This window comes from Cariama cristata, unplaced genomic scaffold (genome assembly GCF_000690535.1).
Source record: "Cariama cristata isolate BGI_N322 unplaced genomic scaffold, ASM69053v1 scaffold5540, whole genome shotgun sequence".
Classification (NCBI taxonomy): domain Eukaryota; kingdom Metazoa; phylum Chordata; class Aves; order Cariamiformes; family Cariamidae; genus Cariama; species Cariama cristata.
In genome coordinates, this window is record NW_009596277.1 from 111,376 (window position 1) to 132,918 (window position 21,543).

A 21,543-nucleotide genomic window follows, 5' to 3' on the forward strand; every position below is an offset into this window, starting at 1 on the left:
GGAATCTTCTCAAACGTAAGTAGCGTCTAGCTTTAGAATTTTAAACTCTGCATGTCCTCGGATATGTACATGAAACTGTTACAGACATCATTATGTACATTCACTAAAGAACTGAATCCTTGACTTGGAGCACAAACTCGTCCTATGCCTTGCTGCCTTCACAATTGCTGTGTAGCTCGATCTCACTGCACACAGGCTCTGCTTGTGGAATGGGGAGCGTCGTTAGACATAGGCACTCCTGTACGGCATTAGTTGCACTATTTCCTATATTCAGTTACTAGAGGCTATTCCAATCAATACAATCATCTAACATACAGGTTTCAACTATAGCAGTAGAAGAAGCATCCCTGAACCCTTCTGTAGCATTGTGTCCAGCTACCATGCAGCAGCCCGTGCATGTGCTAGGAAACGTCCTTACTGGCAGGGTGGTTGCTTCCAGCCAGCTATTGGAATAGTCCCTGGTCTGTGCTAGCTCCCAAACTGCACCTGTAAACCAGAACTGCAGATTGCACAGGCAAAATTTATCATTAGACTAATAAAATATCCCTGGCATATGTAATAATTGCATTCCAGTACCCAGCAACGTTTCCTGACAGACACATTTAATTTTTCTAGCATAGAGGCAGTCAAACAGCAGCACCGACTCCTACTTTCAATAGCATGTAGTATGGATTTCTTCAGTCTCTTTCCTTCGTGTCTTGCTGAAACTCTTGATGCCAGTGGACTGTTTATATATTTACAGTTGGTCTGAAGAATCTGACTAATCCTTATGAAAAACAGTTAGTTACACACACAGATGGAGAAAGCCAGATTTATCTTCCTGGACACGCAGTCCTAGAGTCTTCTCCAGGTCTGAGGCTCATTGCCCGGTTCTGGTGTCACAGCTGGCTCTCAACAGTGGTTTCTGAGCACGCCCCAACGAGAGCCAACGCAAGCCAAGGCTCTGCCAAGCCTGCCGCTCTGCCAGCGCCCCCGCACACGGCCGGGCCATGCTCTGCTGAGTGGGATGGGGCCACCCCAGCCTGCTGTGCCAGCCTTGCACCGCCAGCCTCACCCCTTGGTTTGCCACAAAACAGAGCAAAGGACAGGGGGAGGGTTTTTTTTAGAATAGTGCTGCATCATATATGTCTGTGAAAACTTTTTTTTTTTAAAGACCTGATAATTTTTGTAATCATCTGGTCTGATTTAAGAGTAATTATCTATGTTATCACTGTTTCCATGTTGCCTTTGATTTACACACTGCCAAGCAACAGAACAATTTATCTTCGTAGGATCAGATAAGATAGAGTGCACGCAATGCGATTTGGCTAGAGGATGTGGTAAGGGGGCCTAAAAGTTTGGTCAGTATGATCTTGAGAGGGAGTTGTCTGCCGATGTAAGCCTGCAAGGTAAAACAGTATTATTCTCAGACAGGGGTTCCTTTCTACTGTAGGAAGAAGAGAGGCAGGAATCTACCAAGGCAGCCACTAGCAATGCAGTTTCGCTATGGCATGCTAAGATGCCGATCAACTTTCCATTTACACTCCCCCAAACAAGTAATCCAGAATCTCTAGCAAACTGCTTCAAAGTTTCAAGAAAGTAAAGTATTAAGCGAGCTCAGAATTTGAGGTGGATATCAGCCAAGGCTACCACTCATGAAGATGCCAACATGCATGAGTAGTATTGCCTATTAATTTATAGTAAAATGAATGTTTGGTTTAGATTAGGATTTACCCAACCTACGTGCAAAATTAAATAGAAACACTGCAAATTTTAAATCAAGTTAGCCTGACAATCCTTGCTGGCTGTCCATAGCAATGAAATGTCTTCCATTTAGGATAAGCAATCGATTTAGGCAAGCGCTTGACAAACACTCAAATGGAAAATGCAGGTGACTGTTGTCATCGGAGTGTTTACATCGGCGGCACTATAGATGAAATGAAGCATGAGCTAGGTAGTATGCTGCTGGGTTTCTCATACCATTATAAATGCTGACTTTTGTTTATATTGTATTCTGCATATTCTCCTCTTCTTTGCTGTTTATATAAAAAGACTGCAAGGAATGAGATGACGCTGACGCAGTTGTCAGCTGGCTCCGGCTCTCCTCTTCCATGGGTGCAGCACTCCTGGCAGCCGGGGCGTGCAGCCGGTGAGCGTCCAGCATCTCCAGCAAGAGATCATAGAGTGGAACTACGTTCTTACACTTCATATTGTACAGGTGCTCCATTCCTTTGTTGCTGTGGGTTGTAACAAAACAACAGTTACTTTCCAAATATGCTGGGGAGGGGGAAGCTATCAGCTAATACTACTTGTTAAGTTCATATAACTTCCACCTTGTACAAAACTACTGACTTAACAGTGCTGTTGCTGTACACCTCTGCTATAGTTAGTTAGCAAATGAAGGCACCTTCAGAGAACATTTCAGACTGCCCGTGAGCAAGCTGCCTTCTAAAGGTGGCTCTTTTGCTCTCCTTTGCCTAAAAGGTACCCTAGGGCACATGGACTCCTAATTTAGGCACTGTGACTAAGTGGATGGGATGAATCTTGGCTTTTCCATAAAAAAACCTAAAATACCAGATTTTTTCCTAGGAAATAACCTCAGCCAATTTGTTAACAAATGCTCACTTGTAATAGTATCCATTCACAAAACTATGGAAACAGTGATTAACTTCACTGTGCATGTGGAACTTCCTTAATTGGACACATTTTTCTTAAGAAAAAAAAAAAAAAGGATGATTAACATGAAGACAAAGAAACTCCACAAAAAGACATAAGTAAAAGCAAGCAACTGGCACAGCCCTCTAGATTGGGATTCAGTAGATCTGCCTTTATCCTCATCCATGAAATACACGATGATCCTAATCTCTTTTCTAAAGTGAGTTGCAATCAAGCCACTTGTGAAAAGTGGCTACATAAAAGTGACGGTTTTGTTAAATCTTATCCTACGGGAGACTAAAGTTTGCAGAACAAGGTTACTGCTACTTTAGTATTCTACTTGGCACTTTTCAAAGGGACTACAAGATGCACATAGTAAAAGCAGATGCTGCTTACAGCGCTATCAAAACAAGAAGCGACAGAAAAGAAAACTAGAAGAAACAAATGGGAAAAAATGTTTACTCCTTTCACACAGTAATCCAAAGTACTGTTTTGCACACATGTTCCATACATCTTTATGGAAAGTAGACTGTCTTTTTTTTTTTTTTTGGTAAGAGCTCTGCACACAGTTTGCGCTGCCACCTGTGAAGGAGGGGGGGCGGGGGGCTGTGCGTGTTTGTGAAGCCTTCCTTGCACGGGACCCACGCAGGAGGGCTGCGTGCTTGCTCTCACCTCATGTGTCTGATGTGAGAAAGGATGAGGAGGAGCTGAGCCAGTCGTCTGTGTTGCTGCTGCAGAGAAAGACCCGACTTAGCCATTAAGTGTATCAGAGTGTCTGTGATTTTGTCCAGAACACGGTGAATATAGTCTCTCTCTTCCAGAGATTTCAAGGTGCTGGAAAGAAAAGTGTACACACCTGGAGTAGGAAGGAGAAAGAAAACAAACAAACCACAGACAAAAATTACTTTGATGGAGTCAGACTTGCCCAAGGTACACCTCGGCTGTTGTAAACCACGGGAGCTGACTGGGTGCAAGCCCCCCTGCTTGCCAGCCAGGTCACCGGTGTGAAGGACCCTGGAGCTTGGATCTGGTCACTGTGGGCAAAGCAGAGGGAGGAAGATGATGCCGCTTCCCCGCCCAGGTCCACCCAAGATCTGGGTCCAGTGGTGGGCAACCCCTGCAGCCAGACCCACCAACGAGCTGCCCTCGTCTCTCAGGCACTCAGCTCCAAAACCTGGCGGAGATGTCGTTGTCCCTTGAGAGCTCTGCAGTACTTACTGACCACCCCAGGCCTTCGTTATTTTCTCCTCTGTTTAATGTTTGGGTTTTGGTGATTTGTTAGTCAGTCTAGAAATGAATAATATGTTACCACAAAACACGTAAACAAAATCAGGGTGTGTTTATGCACACTTGCCTCAACAAACTGCTCCCAGCTAAGCAAGAGCCTTGAAAGATGTGATCCTTCACCTGCAAACCGGACTCTCCTTTAAAAACCACATCGAAAGCAACCTGCATAAATTTAACCATCTTACATTGCTTACTGCTGAAAGTGAGCAGCCTGAAGATTTGGACCAGAAGGAAGTTTTTCCAGAGATCAAAATACCTTGCAGCTCCCCCTCCAACAGCCCCTCTGCATCTCCTATGAAACTCTCTAACCCAGGTATAAGAGCTTTTGCCAGTAATAATTCTTGGGTGCATGAAGTACATCAGCTTTCTAAATGGGAAATTCTGAACTATTTTGCACATTTTTATCTTGAATTTGTTCCGGATGACAACACGCAGCCAAGGTGATTCAGGTCACAACAGCACTGACAAATGCCAAAAGGCAGCCGTTGCATTCGACACCAGTTTTTTAATCTTCTGGATCGAGCCAGTAACTCTAAACAAGCTGGGTTTCTATAATCCAGTCCTTAGGCAACAAAAGCTTAAGATGTACGTACGGTAATACAATCAAACTGGCTTGATCATGGTGTGCTCATTGCCCTGTGTCTATAACGTACTTGACAAATCCTGTGCTTGAGTCCTTCTGCATCAGCTCACAGAGCCAAGGAGAAATTTGGATTTTGTCCTTGGAAAAAACTGGTTTCTGATATTACATTTCATTTTGCTTTTCTTTAAAGCATCATATACAGCACAACATGCAGTGCAGTTAGTGATACTAAGGACAAACAAACACACACTAACATGCACACATACAGAGTCATATATACTCTAGCTTGCTTGTAGCCTGAGAGCTATACCATCAGATTTGAAGATCAGAATATTTTGCCATGCATCTGATCAGTCAGGGAAAATGAGATTATTTTTTTTTACCATATTCTTGGTATACCTCACCTCCTCACATCATCTTGGTACTTCAAGGACCTGGCACCAAGAACTACTGTAACCTGCAAGTAGGTTTTACGACTTTGGGTCTTCTGTACTAAAACGAAATATAAATTTCTGTTTGTGAATGTCAGTGCAATTGTCTCAGAGGGCAAGAGAGAGAGATTGCTTTAAAAAACCAAAAGGATAAAACTCAAACACAGCACAACTTCTGAAAACTGTCAGTCAGAGCTCTTAATTTTGGTAATGAATATTGTTTTGAATTTGATATAAATAGATAGTACAATGCCTTCTTTTCTCACAAAGCTTTTTAATGATTATTATTATTTTTACAGAAATGAATTCAGCAAAGAGAAACAGCTCCTGGGGCTTTTCTCAGCTGAATGACTCCTAACCACCCCCACATATGCCTACTGACAATACCAGGCTTTATAGCTTAGCAGGCACCTGTAGGGGCAAGATCCTTAAACATTACTGACAAAACACAGTCCCTTAGGAGGAAGCATTAGTCTCCTAAACCCACAGTGCCTCCGGAGCAGCTTACTTCAGCCAGATGATGCTATTGTGCCCTTGTAGCAATACCCCTTAATTTCATAACTTTGAAACCAGCAAAAGAAAAAAATCTGTTAGGAGGAATTGTTTCTCACCTAGGTCTAGTCCAGAAGCTATTAAAAAGTATAAATCAGAAAAAACACTCCTCCAAAAAGGTAAAGACTTCAGGCAATTGCCAGTCAATAACTGCCAAGAAAAATGACATTTGGTTTTCCTTTCCGGCTCCCCCGATGATTGCTCCTGCCCCAGGCCAACGACCAGAAATTTCCCCCAAAGAAATGCCAGCTATCCATCACACACATACACACACAAGCAGAGTTTTGGAACAAGAGTGAAGAAAATTGTCTTAGCAAATGGAAATTTAACAGTCTCAAAGGTCTTTCCAAGATCTGAAGATGAAAGCAAGCCTAAATTGGCTACCAGGTTGTTTTCCAGCTCTTTCTGTAGGTCAGTATTGTAAAACATAATAGGAGCGAGAACAGGGAAGGCATCACCCCGCAGACAGGTGAAGCCTGTTGGTCCGTGCCCGTCACACAAAGCCATGCACCGAACAGGGTCCCGCGGGGACTGCAGCGCTGCCGTGCCAGCTGCTGGCACACAGCGATACCATTTTAAATGTGTCGCTATATATGCTGATACGTTTTTGCATATTACTGTCGAGGAGAACACCCTCTGCATCTTTTCTGTCACAATAAACCCCAGTTTAAAATATCTTTGCATTTAGAGTTCAGGCTCATAAAACAATACCCAAGGTCCTTCTTCCTCTCCTGCCGTGCCCCACTGCTCCGGGTCTGTAGCAAGCCAGGGTAAGCTGTGAGCAAACTGAGCTCTGGACCATGTGCTCGTGTAATCATCCAGCCCCCCCAACACAAAGAAATAAATAAAAAGCACAATTTAATAGGACCTGGAAAAATCGAGAGAAAAGAATAACAAACAGTCCCATGGAATGATGTACCAGGAGGTCTACAGGATGCATAAAATCAGCTAAATCTTTCCATCTTTATGGGCTAACCAGCTAACTAATTAGGTAAATCAGCTGCTAAGGCAGACATGACCTACATCTTCGTCTCCAAAATGAAAACCTGTTGCTTTGCCACTTAGCATCACTCCTCTTTTCAGATACACTCAAAAGTAAAACATCTGGCATCATGTTGCCCTTTCATGTTTCTAATACTTATTTTCCAGTGTTAAAGAACAAACCCTTATTATTGAGCCGAATGTGTTTTTCGAAAATACAGTTTTTGCTTTTTAGTTGAAAGATTTATTGCTGCAGCTTTAGAGGGGCACCTTCTGGTTTGACATTTAGCTAGAGACAATGCTGTCGTTGTTACAGACATGTGGTTGCCTTGATATCTCAGGAGAAATTTGGAAGTCGCATAAACGTATATTTTACTTTATAAACAAGACCTTCCATCTTTTCCACGCACATTGAGTGAAACTAAAACGATTCGCTTGCATTTTGCCCAAGACCACATGCAAAGGGAGTGTAAAGATATTAAACAGCTTTGAAAGATGTTGCAAAAAAAAAGAGAAAATAAATGTCCAACGAAAGCAATAAACAGCACTGTCTCATGTGAAGAGACTAACAGATGTCCAAGGATTTAATGAAGAAATGTTTGTGTACACTCAGTGAATTAAACCCACACAAAGCTTTAGAATGTAAATGCAGACTGCTTTTAAATATGAAATGTAGCATAATTGGTCCAATTTTTTGATTAGTCCACCTGTTAAAATCATTTTGAGATCAGCTGGTTGAATTGTATGCATATATAATACAGATAGCATAAGGGCCAGAAATTCATTGTGTGTTTATCTGCTGTTTCTTTAGTAGAAGATTTGTGCACATTTACATGTGCAATCATAGAAAAAAAAAAAAAAAAATCAGGTTAAGGGAGGCTTGGAGCCCATCTAGTTCAACCTCCTGCTCAAAGAGCAGTAACTTCAGGGTTAGGTCAAGCTGCCCAGAGCTTTGTCCATCTGGGTTCCCAGTATCTCGGAGGATGCAGATCCTACTGTCTTTCTCCACAAGCTGTTCCAGCGCTTAACCTCCCCCTGGGAAGATTTTTGTGTTCTCGTCATCTAGTCAGGATCTCCCTTGCTGTGGTTTGTCTCCGCTGCAGCTTGTCCTTTCCTCTCGCACCTCCGAGGAGAGTCCAGCCCTGGCTTCTCCGTGACCTGTTCATCAGCTGTCTGAGGGCTGCAGCCAGACCCTCCCTCAGCCTTCCCTTTCCCAGGGTGAACAAACCCAGCTCTCCACCTCTCCTCACACATCAGTACGCCGCGTCCTTCAGAGCAAATAATATTTCATGTGTGTCCAACACTTTACCTAAGGAGGCTGGCTATATTCTCTGAAGAAAAGCATCTCCAGAAGACATTTTAGAGTGTCTGTGCCAAACAACACTTAGACAACTATTACACATCCCCCAAATTATGCTACTTATCTCTGTAATGCAGTCTAGCATCCTAATTTGGGCATCTAAAGGGTCTGACAGTCAGAAACTTGTGTCCACGTTCCCACCACCTAAGCAGTTAACTCCTCAGACAGTTACAAAATTAGTTGGTTATAGGAATGCAAACACCAAAATGTAAAATTAATTACCTTTATGCGTAAAGGCAATTACAAGCAATACAGACACACATTCAGTTTACAGTGTACTCAGATACGCTGCAATAAGGGCAGTGTGCAAGTGGGCAGAGTGATACATGGCTCTCTGTGTAACAACCAGATACACTGCAATAAGGGCAGTGTGCAAGCCAGAGTGATACATGGCTCTCTGTGTAACAACGCTATTAATTGCTTTCGTCGTGAACCTGTGAACCTGTAACAGCTCAACCCAAACCATGCCCTCTGATCTGTCACCATCAAGACTCTTGTAGAAATGCCAGACTTCTGAGCAGCTATAAACTTTCATTTAATGTAAAAAAACACCCACACCCAAAACCAGATCACTCCTCAGGTCAACTCCGACCTTCTACCACACAGAGCACCACCGCTTCGAACCTGCTGAGCACGAACCTTGCAGGAATGAAGACGTAACATCTCCTCACCTCACTCACTGGTCCCATCTCTCTTACGTGTAGAAGGAAATTTGCCTCTGATTATCACTGACTTGCCTTTTAATTACAATTTTTCCTTAGGGGAATCGCGAAACAAACAAAAAAACCACTAACAAAGTGAGATGTGCTTATGAAGTGACGTTTGGTAGAACTTTGCCTAAACCCCAAATTTAGTTTTCTGGATCAATATTAAATACAGCAGTGGCACAAAGTCTCTCAAGAGCATGGCTTGAAGTCTTCACGTTCAAGACCTGAACATCTAACGTTTTATTCAAACTTCCGATTCTATTTTTTTTTCTAATTCTAATTTAATATTTCTATAAATCAATTAATTACATATTCTAGATTTATTGAAGAGGATAATTACATTTGAACAAGTTAGCTAAAAATCTGGAGGAGCATCACTTTTCAGGAAGAACATTTAACTCTAGGTTATAATTATCAGGACAATAAAAGGAAAATAAAATCTCAAACTAATTACAACTGTCACAACCTGCCCTCCAAGATAAAACCAATAGCCCTTCATTCCTAATATGACAGGTGCTTGCCTCAAATGTCATTTTTTGGTAATTGATGACAATCACAACAAAACCTCAACCACATTAATATCTCATAGAACATAAATGAAATATTTTATATTTGATTGTACAGATACATAATTTTGCTTGAACTTTTTTTTTTTTTTTTTTTTGAGTAGACCAGGTCCAAGTTTCCATAAAGGAAGAAGTGTCTGATCAATGAAGCAAAGTCTGCTGTGTTTAGAGTCAGCCTTTGGTGGGAATTACCTGAATTTGTATTTCATGAAAGTTCGGCAAGTTGTGTGTAAGAGCACTGGATAAAAAGGACGTATAGCCCTTCACATGCGCTTTGTCTAGAGGTTGATACCATCTACGAGTTCAAACCCAACAGGAAGAAGGGAGAACAAGTGGGTAAATCTTCACGGCTGGGAAACTGGCATTTTTAGTCATTAGGTAACAACTTAGCAGAGAATTGAGTCTAAAATTTTGACTTTGGTACCTACATTATTATTATTATTTTGGGTCTCTGTCATTTCCATGAGAACACCGTGGGCCTCATTTCTGCATTTAAATATAAATTGTTTGGAGTCTTTACTCATTTCAAACAGAAAAGGATCCTCTGATGTGCAACAGAAATTTTCTGTCACATGCTTCAACTTGAATTTGCTTATTTCAATCGTCTCATGCAGAATTCAAGTCAGCTAACCTTCCACATTTATACCTCTACATACACATGTCATCTAGACACCTATTTTTGAAGTGTACTTCAGAATGAGATTTACAGTCCCCAAATACTTATCAACTATAAAGGAAGTGGAAGGTGATGACATTAGTTTTAGATGCCTGTATTTTAATATAAACTAAACCATGATAAACTTGGCCATATTTTTGCCATTATTTCCCTTTATTTTGCCATTGCCAAAAAAGGAAGGTGTAGACTTACAACTAAGCATTGCCTTTGGATGCCCTAAGTGTGGTTCCAGCTACTTGAGTGTGTTTTAATCCGATCTCTAAGACCTGCCAGCACCTGGTTCAAAACACTGCTCTGACCACCCTTCACATCAGCCGTACGCAGTCTATCAACGACTTAGTGCATGTATCCGCTGGGTCCCACCTACGCCTCCAAACAGGTTTGCCCCCTTCCATCCCTGCCTGCTGGTTCTGTCTGCATCTGTGTTGACAGCCCCCTTTCCATCGCTGCTGTCCCAAAATGAAAACATCATTAGCGATAACAAGCAGCTTTCAGCCACACGCAGAAACAACCGCAATTACCTGAGTGACAGCAGAGCACACCACTTACCAGAATTCAGCAGATAAGGCACACAAATTCCTCCCCTTGAAGGTTCATCATGCGAAAGCGAGCAGCAGTAGCCAGCAGCATGTCAAAGATTTCCACCATGCCCTCTACACACTTCCCTTGATTCCTGTGTGAACACCACCAAGGGGGAGATATTCACAGCTTTAATCTGGTGCCAGCATCAGCTTTTCTTTCCCCTGGATCATTCCCCACCAATTTAATTTCATCAGTTCACTAACTAGCATATGACTTCCTACTCTGTGCTCGTGTACTGTATGTGTGTTCACAAAAGCGTAGTTCTCAGTGTCCCACATAAAATGGATAAATAATTAAATACTATATTCCCCCCAAAACACCAATTTATTAAACTCATCATCAAGGCATTAGTGTGGTGGAACATACGAGATTGACCCAACCAAACTTTTAACTTGAGGAAAAGATTTGTTTAAAACTACATTTTGATTTCTTTGTGTGTGTGTGCGTGTGTTCTGTTTGTGTTACTTTGTTTCTTCATTTTTTTTGTTTTGTTTTGTTGTTGTTCCTTTAACTGAAATAGTCCCAATTCTTTGCATTTCTCCCATCCTAACATTTTGTACCTTTTTCTACCTGGTCTTGCAATCAGCAATGTTCCAACATGCTTCTCCCATTTTTCTTATATCGGCATAATGTCTCCTTAAAGAGTAAGTTTATTCATGAGCTCAGGAAGAACTTACGAGGCCAAAATCCTGTCCATATGACTGAGTCTGATTAAAAGTACCACTTCGCTCCACAAATCAGATAACTTTTTACATTACAGCATTAAACAAAGCTAAAGTTTGGGAAATCTCATAAGTGTTCATTAGTAACGGCAATTAACCACCTCCCTCCACTCACGATACTAGGTATTCTCACTCACTAATTTTCATCTTGCACACCCAAACTGCAGTTCAAGAATTAATGTAGATCATAATTATTTTTTATGACAATTTATTCTGCAGATTTTCTGGTCATGGAATTTTAGGTCATTTTCATTGCTACCTTTTACAAAAAACTACCTACTTTTACTTCTATTAGGACTTCCCGAGTGAAATTTTAACATGTAAGACTTAATGAGTGATCAGATATGCTGTTTAAAAAAATACTATTTTTTAGATCCAGCTTTTACAAGCAAAATTTTGAAGACCATTGCTATAGGGAAATGGCTATTCCACTATAATTTATAACACGAACAAAGGCTGAGCATCTCCTAATCTCATTGTGAAGGAGCATTACAAGCAGGGTATAACCAAGGTCTTCTCAGGAGCAGTGAATGTTAAATCAAAAGGCAACTAACTGCTGCAAGCTACAGCTTGGAAGGTTTGGGCTGGATTGTAGGAGGTACCCAGGAAACAGGTACCCAGAGCGGCCGTGTGTTCTCCATCCTGAGAGACTTTCAGGAAAGCTAGGCAAAGTCACAGCTGGCCTAAGCTGGTGCAGGCAATGGTCTTGCTTCAAGAAGCAGGTTGGACAAAATGATCTGCAACCAAAATTTTTGTTTCTAAAGTAAATTTTTAGAGAAGTTCCTGAGAGAGTTCAGTTACAGAGGGTACCATTAGAAGCAAGGATTTATTACTGGTGTGGAGCTTTTTAAACAAGAATCCAAATGTGCAGTCAGCACCTGAGTAAAGACTAAAAACAGTCCTTAAATCATACAAATAAGGTTTGATGTACGAATGCAGTGGTAAAAAAATCCCATCACCTTATTACAGCCCTTTGGCTTCAGTTTATGCATAAATCTGGCACAGAATATAAAATAGAGAAGAAAAAAAAAATTAAATGTTAACCCAACTCTCTCATACTTCAAAATCTCTTCATCAGTTGATTGTATTTTGGAGAAAGGTTTGGAAGGAGTACAATCCTTTCTATTCATTATAGTCTATTCATTATCAATGCGTATCTTCTCGGCATTTTGTCCTCCTTACATCTCATCCTCATACTTCTATTGCATTTGGTTAGGATTTATTTCTGATTCGTTAACTTATTCAGTCATGGCATAGACAAGGAAGAATCTCTATCTGTCCAGAGGCAAGGACACAAATTCAGAGGGAGGAAACCTAAAATGAGAGCATGTATATTTTTCAGAAAGTTACCTTCAAGTATTAATTTTGCTTGCTTTCTTTTTTTTTTCCTTCTTTTTTGGGGCTGAGGGGTAGTTCACTAAAATCTTTTTCAGTTGATTTACAACACTGTTCTAGCAATTATTTCTTGTTGTTTAAACAAATACAGTATTTTTGGCTACTTTAAAATATGTGCCATTAGTGTCAATGCATGAATCACAGCCTGAGAATCACTCACAGCTGGGCCATTGGAGAAGTACTGGACTGGAATTAGCATAAGGCAACATGGAATCAAGTTTTTTTTCCTTTCAAGAGTTTCTTGAAACAGACATTTGCCAAATAAGAAATAAAACTGAAATATCAGTTCCAAATGTAATTTTGAGGGAGGAAAAGGAGCAGGAGCAGAAGGGACCCCTAAGAGCAAGGCTCCCTTTTCCTCCCCTGAGCTGCGGGGTTATATTTATACCTGGTCACAGAATCCACCCGTTGAGTTACTCCAGTGGGCATCATCACTTGCCAAAAACAGCCTGAAAAAAGTGGTTGCCCACAGACAGCAGCAGTTTTCATCCAGCACACCTCTCTCCTCTAGAGCAACAAAACAACAACTACGACTGAGCCTGAGGCTCAAACAGGCAATTCCAACCTCTTCCAGTGCTGACAACGTTACCAGCACACCATCCTCTGAGGTTTACTAATCTTTTCTGATGTCTCCTTTGGTTGCTCCTTGAGCTAGCTCTGAAACAAAAGTGGTGGCTAATTCACACACCGAATGAGAGATGTTAAAATAAAGCCAAACCAGAGAGGAAATTCAGGAAGACTGGGAACAGATAAAAGACAGACCAGAACCATTATATCCTGTGCTATTTCTGAAGCACTGAAGAATTGTCAAAATATTTTAACATTTTTTTAATATTCTATCCATTAGAATATTATTGCAGGCTTTATGCATAGGTGGTGCCTGTCTTCAAGACAAGAGATGATGTTTATATACATTAATGTGTTCTATATACATTAGTTCTACTAATAGACACTGATAAACACTTTCTACTCCTATGTAAAGTGATGCACTAAAACAGCTATAAGGAAGCGGGGTGTCAGGAAAGCTCCATCTCCAAGGTTCTAAGACCAAACCGAGAGTATCCATTGGGATGCTTTAAATACTGCCAGACAGATGTTGGAGGGCTACTTAACTAACTGAGGATTTCCTCTTTTCTACAATGCTGTGCTTTACCAATAATTAAAAGATGAGGAAATTGTTATCAGCAGTGAAATTTTACTTCAGACCATCCTGCATTTAACCTGTAACTCTGGAGATTGTGGAAAAGGTTAGGGGAAAAGTAAGCAGGGAAAAAAAGAAAATCTGAAAAAAATTAGTCTCCATAGCTCTAGAACAAAGCAGCAATCTCTAAAGAACAGGGGGCAAAGAGAAAAGCAGAGACTACCACAAGTAAACTAAAACACAGTATCAAATGCAAGGCCTGCAGATGAAGAGAAATGCCTAGGTTATTTGTTGTTCTTTGTCAGTACTCATGATGTTAAATAGCATTTTGCTTTAAAAAATGGCTGTTTTGATCACAACAATTAGGCTTGTACCATCACACAAATCGAGTGGTGGGTGGGCATGAAGGTGAGAGCTTCAGAAAGAGAGAAACTAAAGATACAAGGCTTGTGCTGTTGTTTTCTGTGTGCGGTTTTTTATTAAATCGACTTGTTCATGAGCCTTTATTACTAATGGTGGTAGCAAAGTAACTCAGAGGCAGCAACAGCTTTTACTCATCCCATTTCTCCCTGAACACTGGCTTTCAAATGACATACCCTGAAGAACTTTATAGACTATGGTCGATGGGTGGTATTACATGCTGCTGTTCCTGGAGTGTAATATTAAGTGCCCTTTGTTTCTTTTTTGATATAAGCTTATTAGAACAGAGGTTTGGATCGACAGCTGGCTCAAATGTATTCAAAAGGTTTAAGGTAAATCCAAGATTTAAAAGTCATCATTGACAAATATTTGCGATAAATACAGTGTAGCACATTTATAAATTAAAAAAAAAATCATAACCAAAAATCTAGTTTAAAGTGGTTTTCATCTACAGTTGGTCACAGAACAACAGAATGGCTGCAGTTGGGTGGGCCATCTGGAGATCATCTAGTTCAATGCTCCTGCTCAGAGCAGGGCCACCTATAGCAGGTTGCTCAGGACCATATCTTGTTGGGTTTTCCGTATCTCTAAGGATTGAGACTTGACAACTTCTTGTCCTGTGATTGAGAAGAATCTCTGTGTTCTTTACTTGCCCCCACCATCAGGTATTTATATACATTGATCAGATCCAAGTCTTCTCGACGTCTCCTTGTATGGGAGATGCTCCAGCCCATTAATCCTCTTTGTGGCCCTTCACTGGACTCACTCCAGTATGTACATACCTATCTTGTGCTGGGGAGCTCAGAACTGGATGCAGCATTCCAGATTTGCCTCAGCATGGCTGAGCAGTGAGGAAGGATCACCTACCTCTGGCTGCTGGTGATGCTTTTCCTAATGCAGCCCAGGAGGCTCTTGGCCGTCTTTGACAGCAAGGGAGCGTTGCTGGTTACAGAGAGTGCCCAGTTGTGCTGATTTCCCAGAAAATGTATGGTGCTTCCCCCATGCTGTCCTGTAGGCGCTTCCGTATTTATGTACATACATACACTTAGGGGGGTCTCCTACTACTAGGTTTTGTTGATTAGAACATCTCTCCTGTCCACATCACCCTGAACTCTTTTCTTGCCAGCCCAGTCTACCACCTTCCTCACTTGATTCTGGGTCATCATCTCCCTCCCTTGTTGTTCCTGGTTTAAAACTCCCTCACCAGGTTGGCCAGTCTGTGGAAATTTCTATTTTTCTTTTGCCCCACTTGATTAGGTTAATCCCATCATTTCCTAACCATCCTCAATCCTCAGAGCAGGCTCCATGATCATAAAAGTTGAGCCCCTGTTGTTGACACCAGCTATGCAATCAGTTGCTGACCTGCAGGATTTGTCCGCTCAAGCCCTTTCTCCTCTGCTGCCTCAGTGGATTGACCTCCTGGGCTTCCATGCCCTAGACCCTTGACTTCAGAGCCATGTAGTCACGACTAAGTGTCTTTCCTGATTAGATCAACAGAGGATCATCTACCTAGGCAGATAAAGTAAGAGTACACTATACATTTCAGCAGTGGCGAATCAGGTCTGAAACATATAGACAACTACTAAGTACCTTTTTGTTGTTGTTTTTTTCTTGGAAAAATATGATGTGACATGGATCCACAAATCTGTCAGATATAGGAAAAATCTCTAAAATGCTGCTATAATAATTCTAAGAAAACTGATTTTTTTGTTGTTGCTTTTGAGACATTTAGATCAGAAAATTATTATGAAGGCTCTCCATTTGGGATTAATAAAGTTACAATAATTGGCTGAAAAAAATGTTATTCTCGTTGACAGGAAGGCCTTTTTCCATTTAATTTATATTCATTCTGAATCACCTTAAAGCCAAAAATATTTCAAAATTCTCTTCATATCAGAAATGCAAAGAAAGTTTAATTTTGGAAAGATCAGCCTCACAATTCAACATGACCTAGAACTGGGGCCTGAGCTTCCAAGGTCAGAGTGACTAGATGAACAAGCAATTTTAGAATTTGTGTAGGGGCTATCTTGAATCCAGACATGATTTCATTCTCTCTGAAAACTTCTGTTCTGTGCCTCCTACAAACCCACCCAGGGAACCTCTTTTTCTAACAGATGAAAACTGGGAAGACCATAATAAGAAGATTTGTTTGTTTGTTGTGGGTTTTGTTTGTTTGCTTGTTTGTTTAGAAGAGTTCATCACTTTGAGCATTACCCAATACCTCCCCAAACTCTGGAAGGGTCCTCCTGATTTACATTTAGGTTGTTTGAATTACAAAATTCGGTAGTTTTTGAATCTTCCTCCAAGGCATAGTAAACACTGATCTACAATAAATAGAAATTATTCCTTTTGCATTGTTTTAAGGTGTATAATTCTGTCTCTTGTAATATTTTTTTCATTCCCTGGGGTCTACAATATGATAATACATCTCAAAATACAACAATAAAGTGAAAGATGAAAAAGAAATTTAATTATTTCAAGAGATTCCTTAACTGTCTACCAGTCCATCCATTCAACTCTATCAGCTAAATAGCCTGATGACAGGATGATTGAATTGCATTTCCAGCACCAAATCTATTGCTATTAAAGACAGGATGAACATGAAATGTACAATTGTTTTTCAAATTTATTTTGAAGTGCAAATTTTGATATACTTGTTGCCTATGGGCTTTTTCCCTTTGAAATAAATAAAGGCAGCAGGTCACTAATGAAGCATTCTGAATCAAGAATCTGTGACCACTCTGCTTCCATTTTTCTAACGAGTCAATGGTAATTAATGCATCCACAATTACACAATGCCAAAAAGTGTTGTGCATTTACTCAAGTCACAGACAAGTGTGATGTCCTTGGGCATTTGGAACATTTTACAAGCTGAGGGACCTGAAAAACATACTCAGATTTCATCCTGATGCTCTTCTCCTGCACCTAATCTTCTGTCTACCAAAACACTGGAAAGCGCTATCTGCACAGAAAACTTAAAAGATTCTTCTCAGATGTGTTGACAAACTTTCAGACCAAAGCCATGAAAGCAGTAGATTATTCAGCTGCCTAGTCATCCAGTGAATACTGTAAGTCTCTATGCTCTTCGTGCTAGCTGCAGATTAAAGAGATCCACAGCCTCCTGCCGTTACTCAATATGAAAGTCACTAAAGGGAAAATTCTTCAATTTCTTCCAAAAGAATGGAAAAGTACCATCAAGCACCAGAAGAGGAAGTGAACAAGAGTTTCCAAATTAAAAAAAAACTGAACAGCAGACTAGATTTTTCCATAGAAAGAAGGAAATAACCTGGTAGAAACATGGAAATACTGACTACATTTAACTGAAATTTTGTAAGTCCCTAGACTGATTTTTCGCCGCTAGACATTTTTTGTGATCATGATGAGAAAATAACATTAGTACATAACATGAGAACAGCTGTACTGGCTTATATCAAAGGTATATTTAGCCCTGGGCTAAGCGTGTAGGCATTTGGATCTGCTGATTTCAAGCGATTACCTCTAGTGCTAGACTAGAAGAGACAATAACTTGTGGATTACCATACATCTTCTCAACATGCTCATGGCTTTATGCAAGTCCTATCACCTCTGTTTTGTTTCCCTTCTTCTGTTGAGTATCACAGGCAGAGAAGTGAATCTATTTAGTTATTCTTTGTCCCAAAACTCATCACTCTGCCTATGCAACCCTTTTGGGTACCTCTCCTGTTTTTTTCAATATTCTTGTTAAGAAAAGGAAAATCAGAAAGGCACGATTTTCCAAGCACAGATGCAGCACAGATTTAAACAGTGGAATAATATTGATCTGTTCTATTTCTTTTTCCTGTTATAACAATTCTTGGGGTGAAAGCTGCAGTCTACTTACTTTTCGACTACTACTACTGTCGAGTAATGAACTCTTGGTTCCATAGAACTGACTACTGTTAACAGCCAGATGGAAAGATCAACACAGAACACAGTTCTTGGAGATTAGGATTATTCTTCTCCTATATACATCAGTTTACATTTATCTATATAACATTTGGATCTTGCTTCATACTTTTTGGAAATCAAACAAGATCTCCCTCATCCACTTGCTTGTTAATTTCTTCAAAGAACTCCAACGTATTCGTGATGCATGGCTTCCCCTTACAAAATGCATGGTGACTCTTTACCACTAGGTCATCTTTATCCACACCTCAGCCAGTTCTCTTCTTTAGGCAATAGGCCATCAGTTTCCTTTCAAGGTCACCAGGCTTACTGGGCAGAAGTTCCACCCACCTGTTTAAAACGCAGCACTGCATTTCCTATTTTGCTGATACTGAGGATGTTTCAGGTGAGAAGTCATCCACCTCAGTTAGCAATTCAGCTATTTCTACCATGAGTTTCTTTACAATTCTGTTTCACACCTTGGAGCAACCTCTGCTCAGCATGATATTTGAATACAACAAATCCTTTAAAAATATAATAAATTATTACTTCCTTATTCCTGAAGAAATATTACATTTTCTTCAAAATTATAAACAGCCTATTGTCAGGCCTGACAAATTTCAGCCCTGGTCTAGTGACATTTTTAAGGTCTAGTTTCTTGGGAACCCTCCAGACAGGAAACATCTGGTTTGTCCCATTAGAAACCTAAGTCTTTTCTTCTAGATTTGCCTTACACAAGGCACTTATTTTCAAAAACAGAATATAAAAGATTTGCATTTATCCTGGGCTTGCTTTGATTGTATCAGGTACTGTACATTAATTGCAAGCACTGTGAGTGTGCCATTGTATTTCCTGATTGGGCCTATTTCTCTAATCTATAATTATTGTCATTTGAGCTTTTTTAATAGCATCGTTTGTACACTGTAAAAATGTACCAGTGATATGTAACTGGCAGACTGCTAAAAGTCCTGATTTAGAACCGAGACTCGAGTGTTTAGATAGTCTGTTAACAGAACAAGAAAGGCTGCATTACCCCACACAATACCCTATCTCATTACAAGGCAGAGTGGGAATAGAAAGGGATAATGTGATGATATTCACCCATACAGAAGGCTGTAGCCTACACATACTGACAGCTTAACTGTTGCATAATTTTTTTATAGGCAAAGCAAAATTTTAAGAAGGAACTTAAAATGCATAACAAAGGGCTGCTTGACAGATATTTTCAAGGAGTCTTCCAAGTGCGAATTGTTACATAGGAAAATTATAGGGGTATTTATTTGAAGATGTAACAGACTCTCACAGAATGAGAAAAGACAGTCTCTGAAAGATCTTCAGAGACAAGACAAGCTCATGTTTAGTATGACCCAAGTAGGAGGAGTGAGCTGGGAGAAGCAAAGAAGAAAAATCAGATTTGTTCAAAAAAAGAGCAAAATTGGAATGTTATTTTTACAGCATTTCAGACAGATATGAACAAGACAAGACTGTATTTATCTAGCCAAAAGGTTAAAAAGTTGCATAATAAAACTTGAAGTGACCTGAGCTTTATGTACAGATGTATATAAGCTACTATTTATCTCCAAGATTCTAGACAGAAAGAATCTGTTAGAGATAGGAGAAGCCTGAATGTGAAAAATGAAAGGGATGTGCAACTCGGAGAGGATGTCTGCCACAGATTGATCAGAGCGAGCTGAGGCATATCCAAAATGCGGTAAAGCTCCATATGAACAATACTGAATTTGCACTAAGTCCAGAAAAACTCAGGCTAGAGAGAGATCTAGGTTTCACCATCTGCAGTTGGTGACTCTGGATTACAGACAGTAGCTAAATTAAATTTGCAAATGCTGCTAACCCCATAGATCAGGTAACAGGGAAAGCGTGATGGGGATTCAGGACAGAATGCTGTGGACAAAAACATCAAAAAGGTGTATCCTGTAAAGAACATGCTAAAGGGCAAGGAGAAAAGAACAGACGACAGGAAATTGTACTACAGCATCCATCTTTTCCATTACTTTAGCCATTCAATCAGGTAATTCCATTATTTAGATCAACAACAATAATGCATCAAACAATTTTTGCACTCTTGTGGTATTTGCTGAAATACCTGATGCAGTGGGAGGGCTCCATTGAACTAACCAGGCTTTGAATCAGTCTCTGTTCTGTCCTGCCCTCTCAAGTCTGACAAATATACTTTTGCCCTATAACATTCCCAAAAGGCAACTTGCCTAAATCAAATTAGCACATCAAACTATTGTTAGCACTAATTAACTAGTAAATCAACAGGTAGTTAACTAATTAACACATCAGTGCTCCCCAGAGTCAAGTAATTTATTATTTTAGTTTCAGCAAATATCCCTACCAAGTAGGGTGAGGCAAGTATGTGATGCCTTAGAAACATGTCTCTTCTTATTTGAAAATGAGAAGATGCAATAGATCTACATTTTTAGAAACAGTCTTGTTTGAAAGTCAGAAACAAAAAGCCAGTTTTGATTATGTTGTTAATTGATTTTTAGCCCTAAAGTAACATGTGGTTCCAGTTGCATGCAATTGTTTTCTTTAATCCAGCAGTGTTGGCTTAAACTGTGTAAATCAACTGCTCAGGTTCCATTTTATTCAGAGCATGGGCATTTTCAGTTGAGGAAGACCACAGTTACAAATATTTCCCCAGCTGTTGCTCTTAGCTAAGAGGAGGAAAGATGGTACTCTGGCTCTGCTCTTCAGTTTTCAATTTTTTCCTCACCACCTGTATTATGGAATGTGGAACAGATGGGTTGGTCTTTGGAAGCTATATTGCACCTTATAGTAGTTTTCAATGATATGCTATACTTACTTTCCTACAGTAGTAAATTTTACTTATTATGTGCACTAAGAAGTTATTTTAAAACTGTTGTGTTTTCTTGAGAAGACTATACTTACGTTTAGGCAAGCAGGTATTTTCTGCACATAAAATGAGAATATGCTTTATATATATCTAGTTCCACAGCTCACAGATCATGTGCTTACACAAGTGGAATGGGGTTTTACCGAAGGCAATAAATACTTCTCTATTCCTATGAAATATTCTATTTTATACTGTTAGGCATTATTGTTTGTATTTTACTAAAATACAAACAGTAAACCTTATTTTTTTTTGCAAACAGAGGGCAGGGCAATCAAAGGATTAACACTGCACAAATGCAAACATGAAAACTCAGTACCCTGCAGTTAACAGAGCAAGCTGCTTAAAAGATGTTTTTCAGCTAATAAGAGTTTTGATTCATTCACCCAGCGAAGGGTTGCAGCAGCTGACGGCACCGCCCTTGACTTTCTGGCGCCGTCCCGGAGCTGTGTGACGAGCTCAGATGCTTCGCTGCCTCACCGGGTCCCCCGTCTCCTCTGCCCAGCTCTTCCTCCACCTTCCATTTAACCAAGATGCCAGCGCGGCCCTGAAGCGACCAGGGTGCACACATCATCTCTCTCCTGCCCACTCTGCTCTGTGGGCGGTAGTCTTCAACTGAACAGGACTACCAACAGCTGGGATGACTCTGTCCTGACCAGCTTTTTCTAGGTTTGCCACAGTCATCTGCCAAACCTCCTGCTCACTGGTTATTCTCTTTAACACTC

General features: G+C 40.3%; 1 protein-coding gene across 1 annotated transcript in view; it reads right to left on the reverse strand.

The window, feature by feature from the left end:
- Positions 1-1,981: 1,981 nt before the first annotated feature.
- Positions 1,982-21,543, reverse strand: part of LOC104165593 (estrogen receptor-like) — a 22,345-nt gene continuing 2,783 nt past the window's right edge. Inside the window, 3 exon segments of the mRNA XM_009705259.1 lie at positions 1,982-2,216; positions 3,307-3,490; positions 10,320-10,450. Coding sequence (XP_009703561.1) covers positions 1,982-2,216; positions 3,307-3,490; positions 10,320-10,450 — 550 coding nt within the window.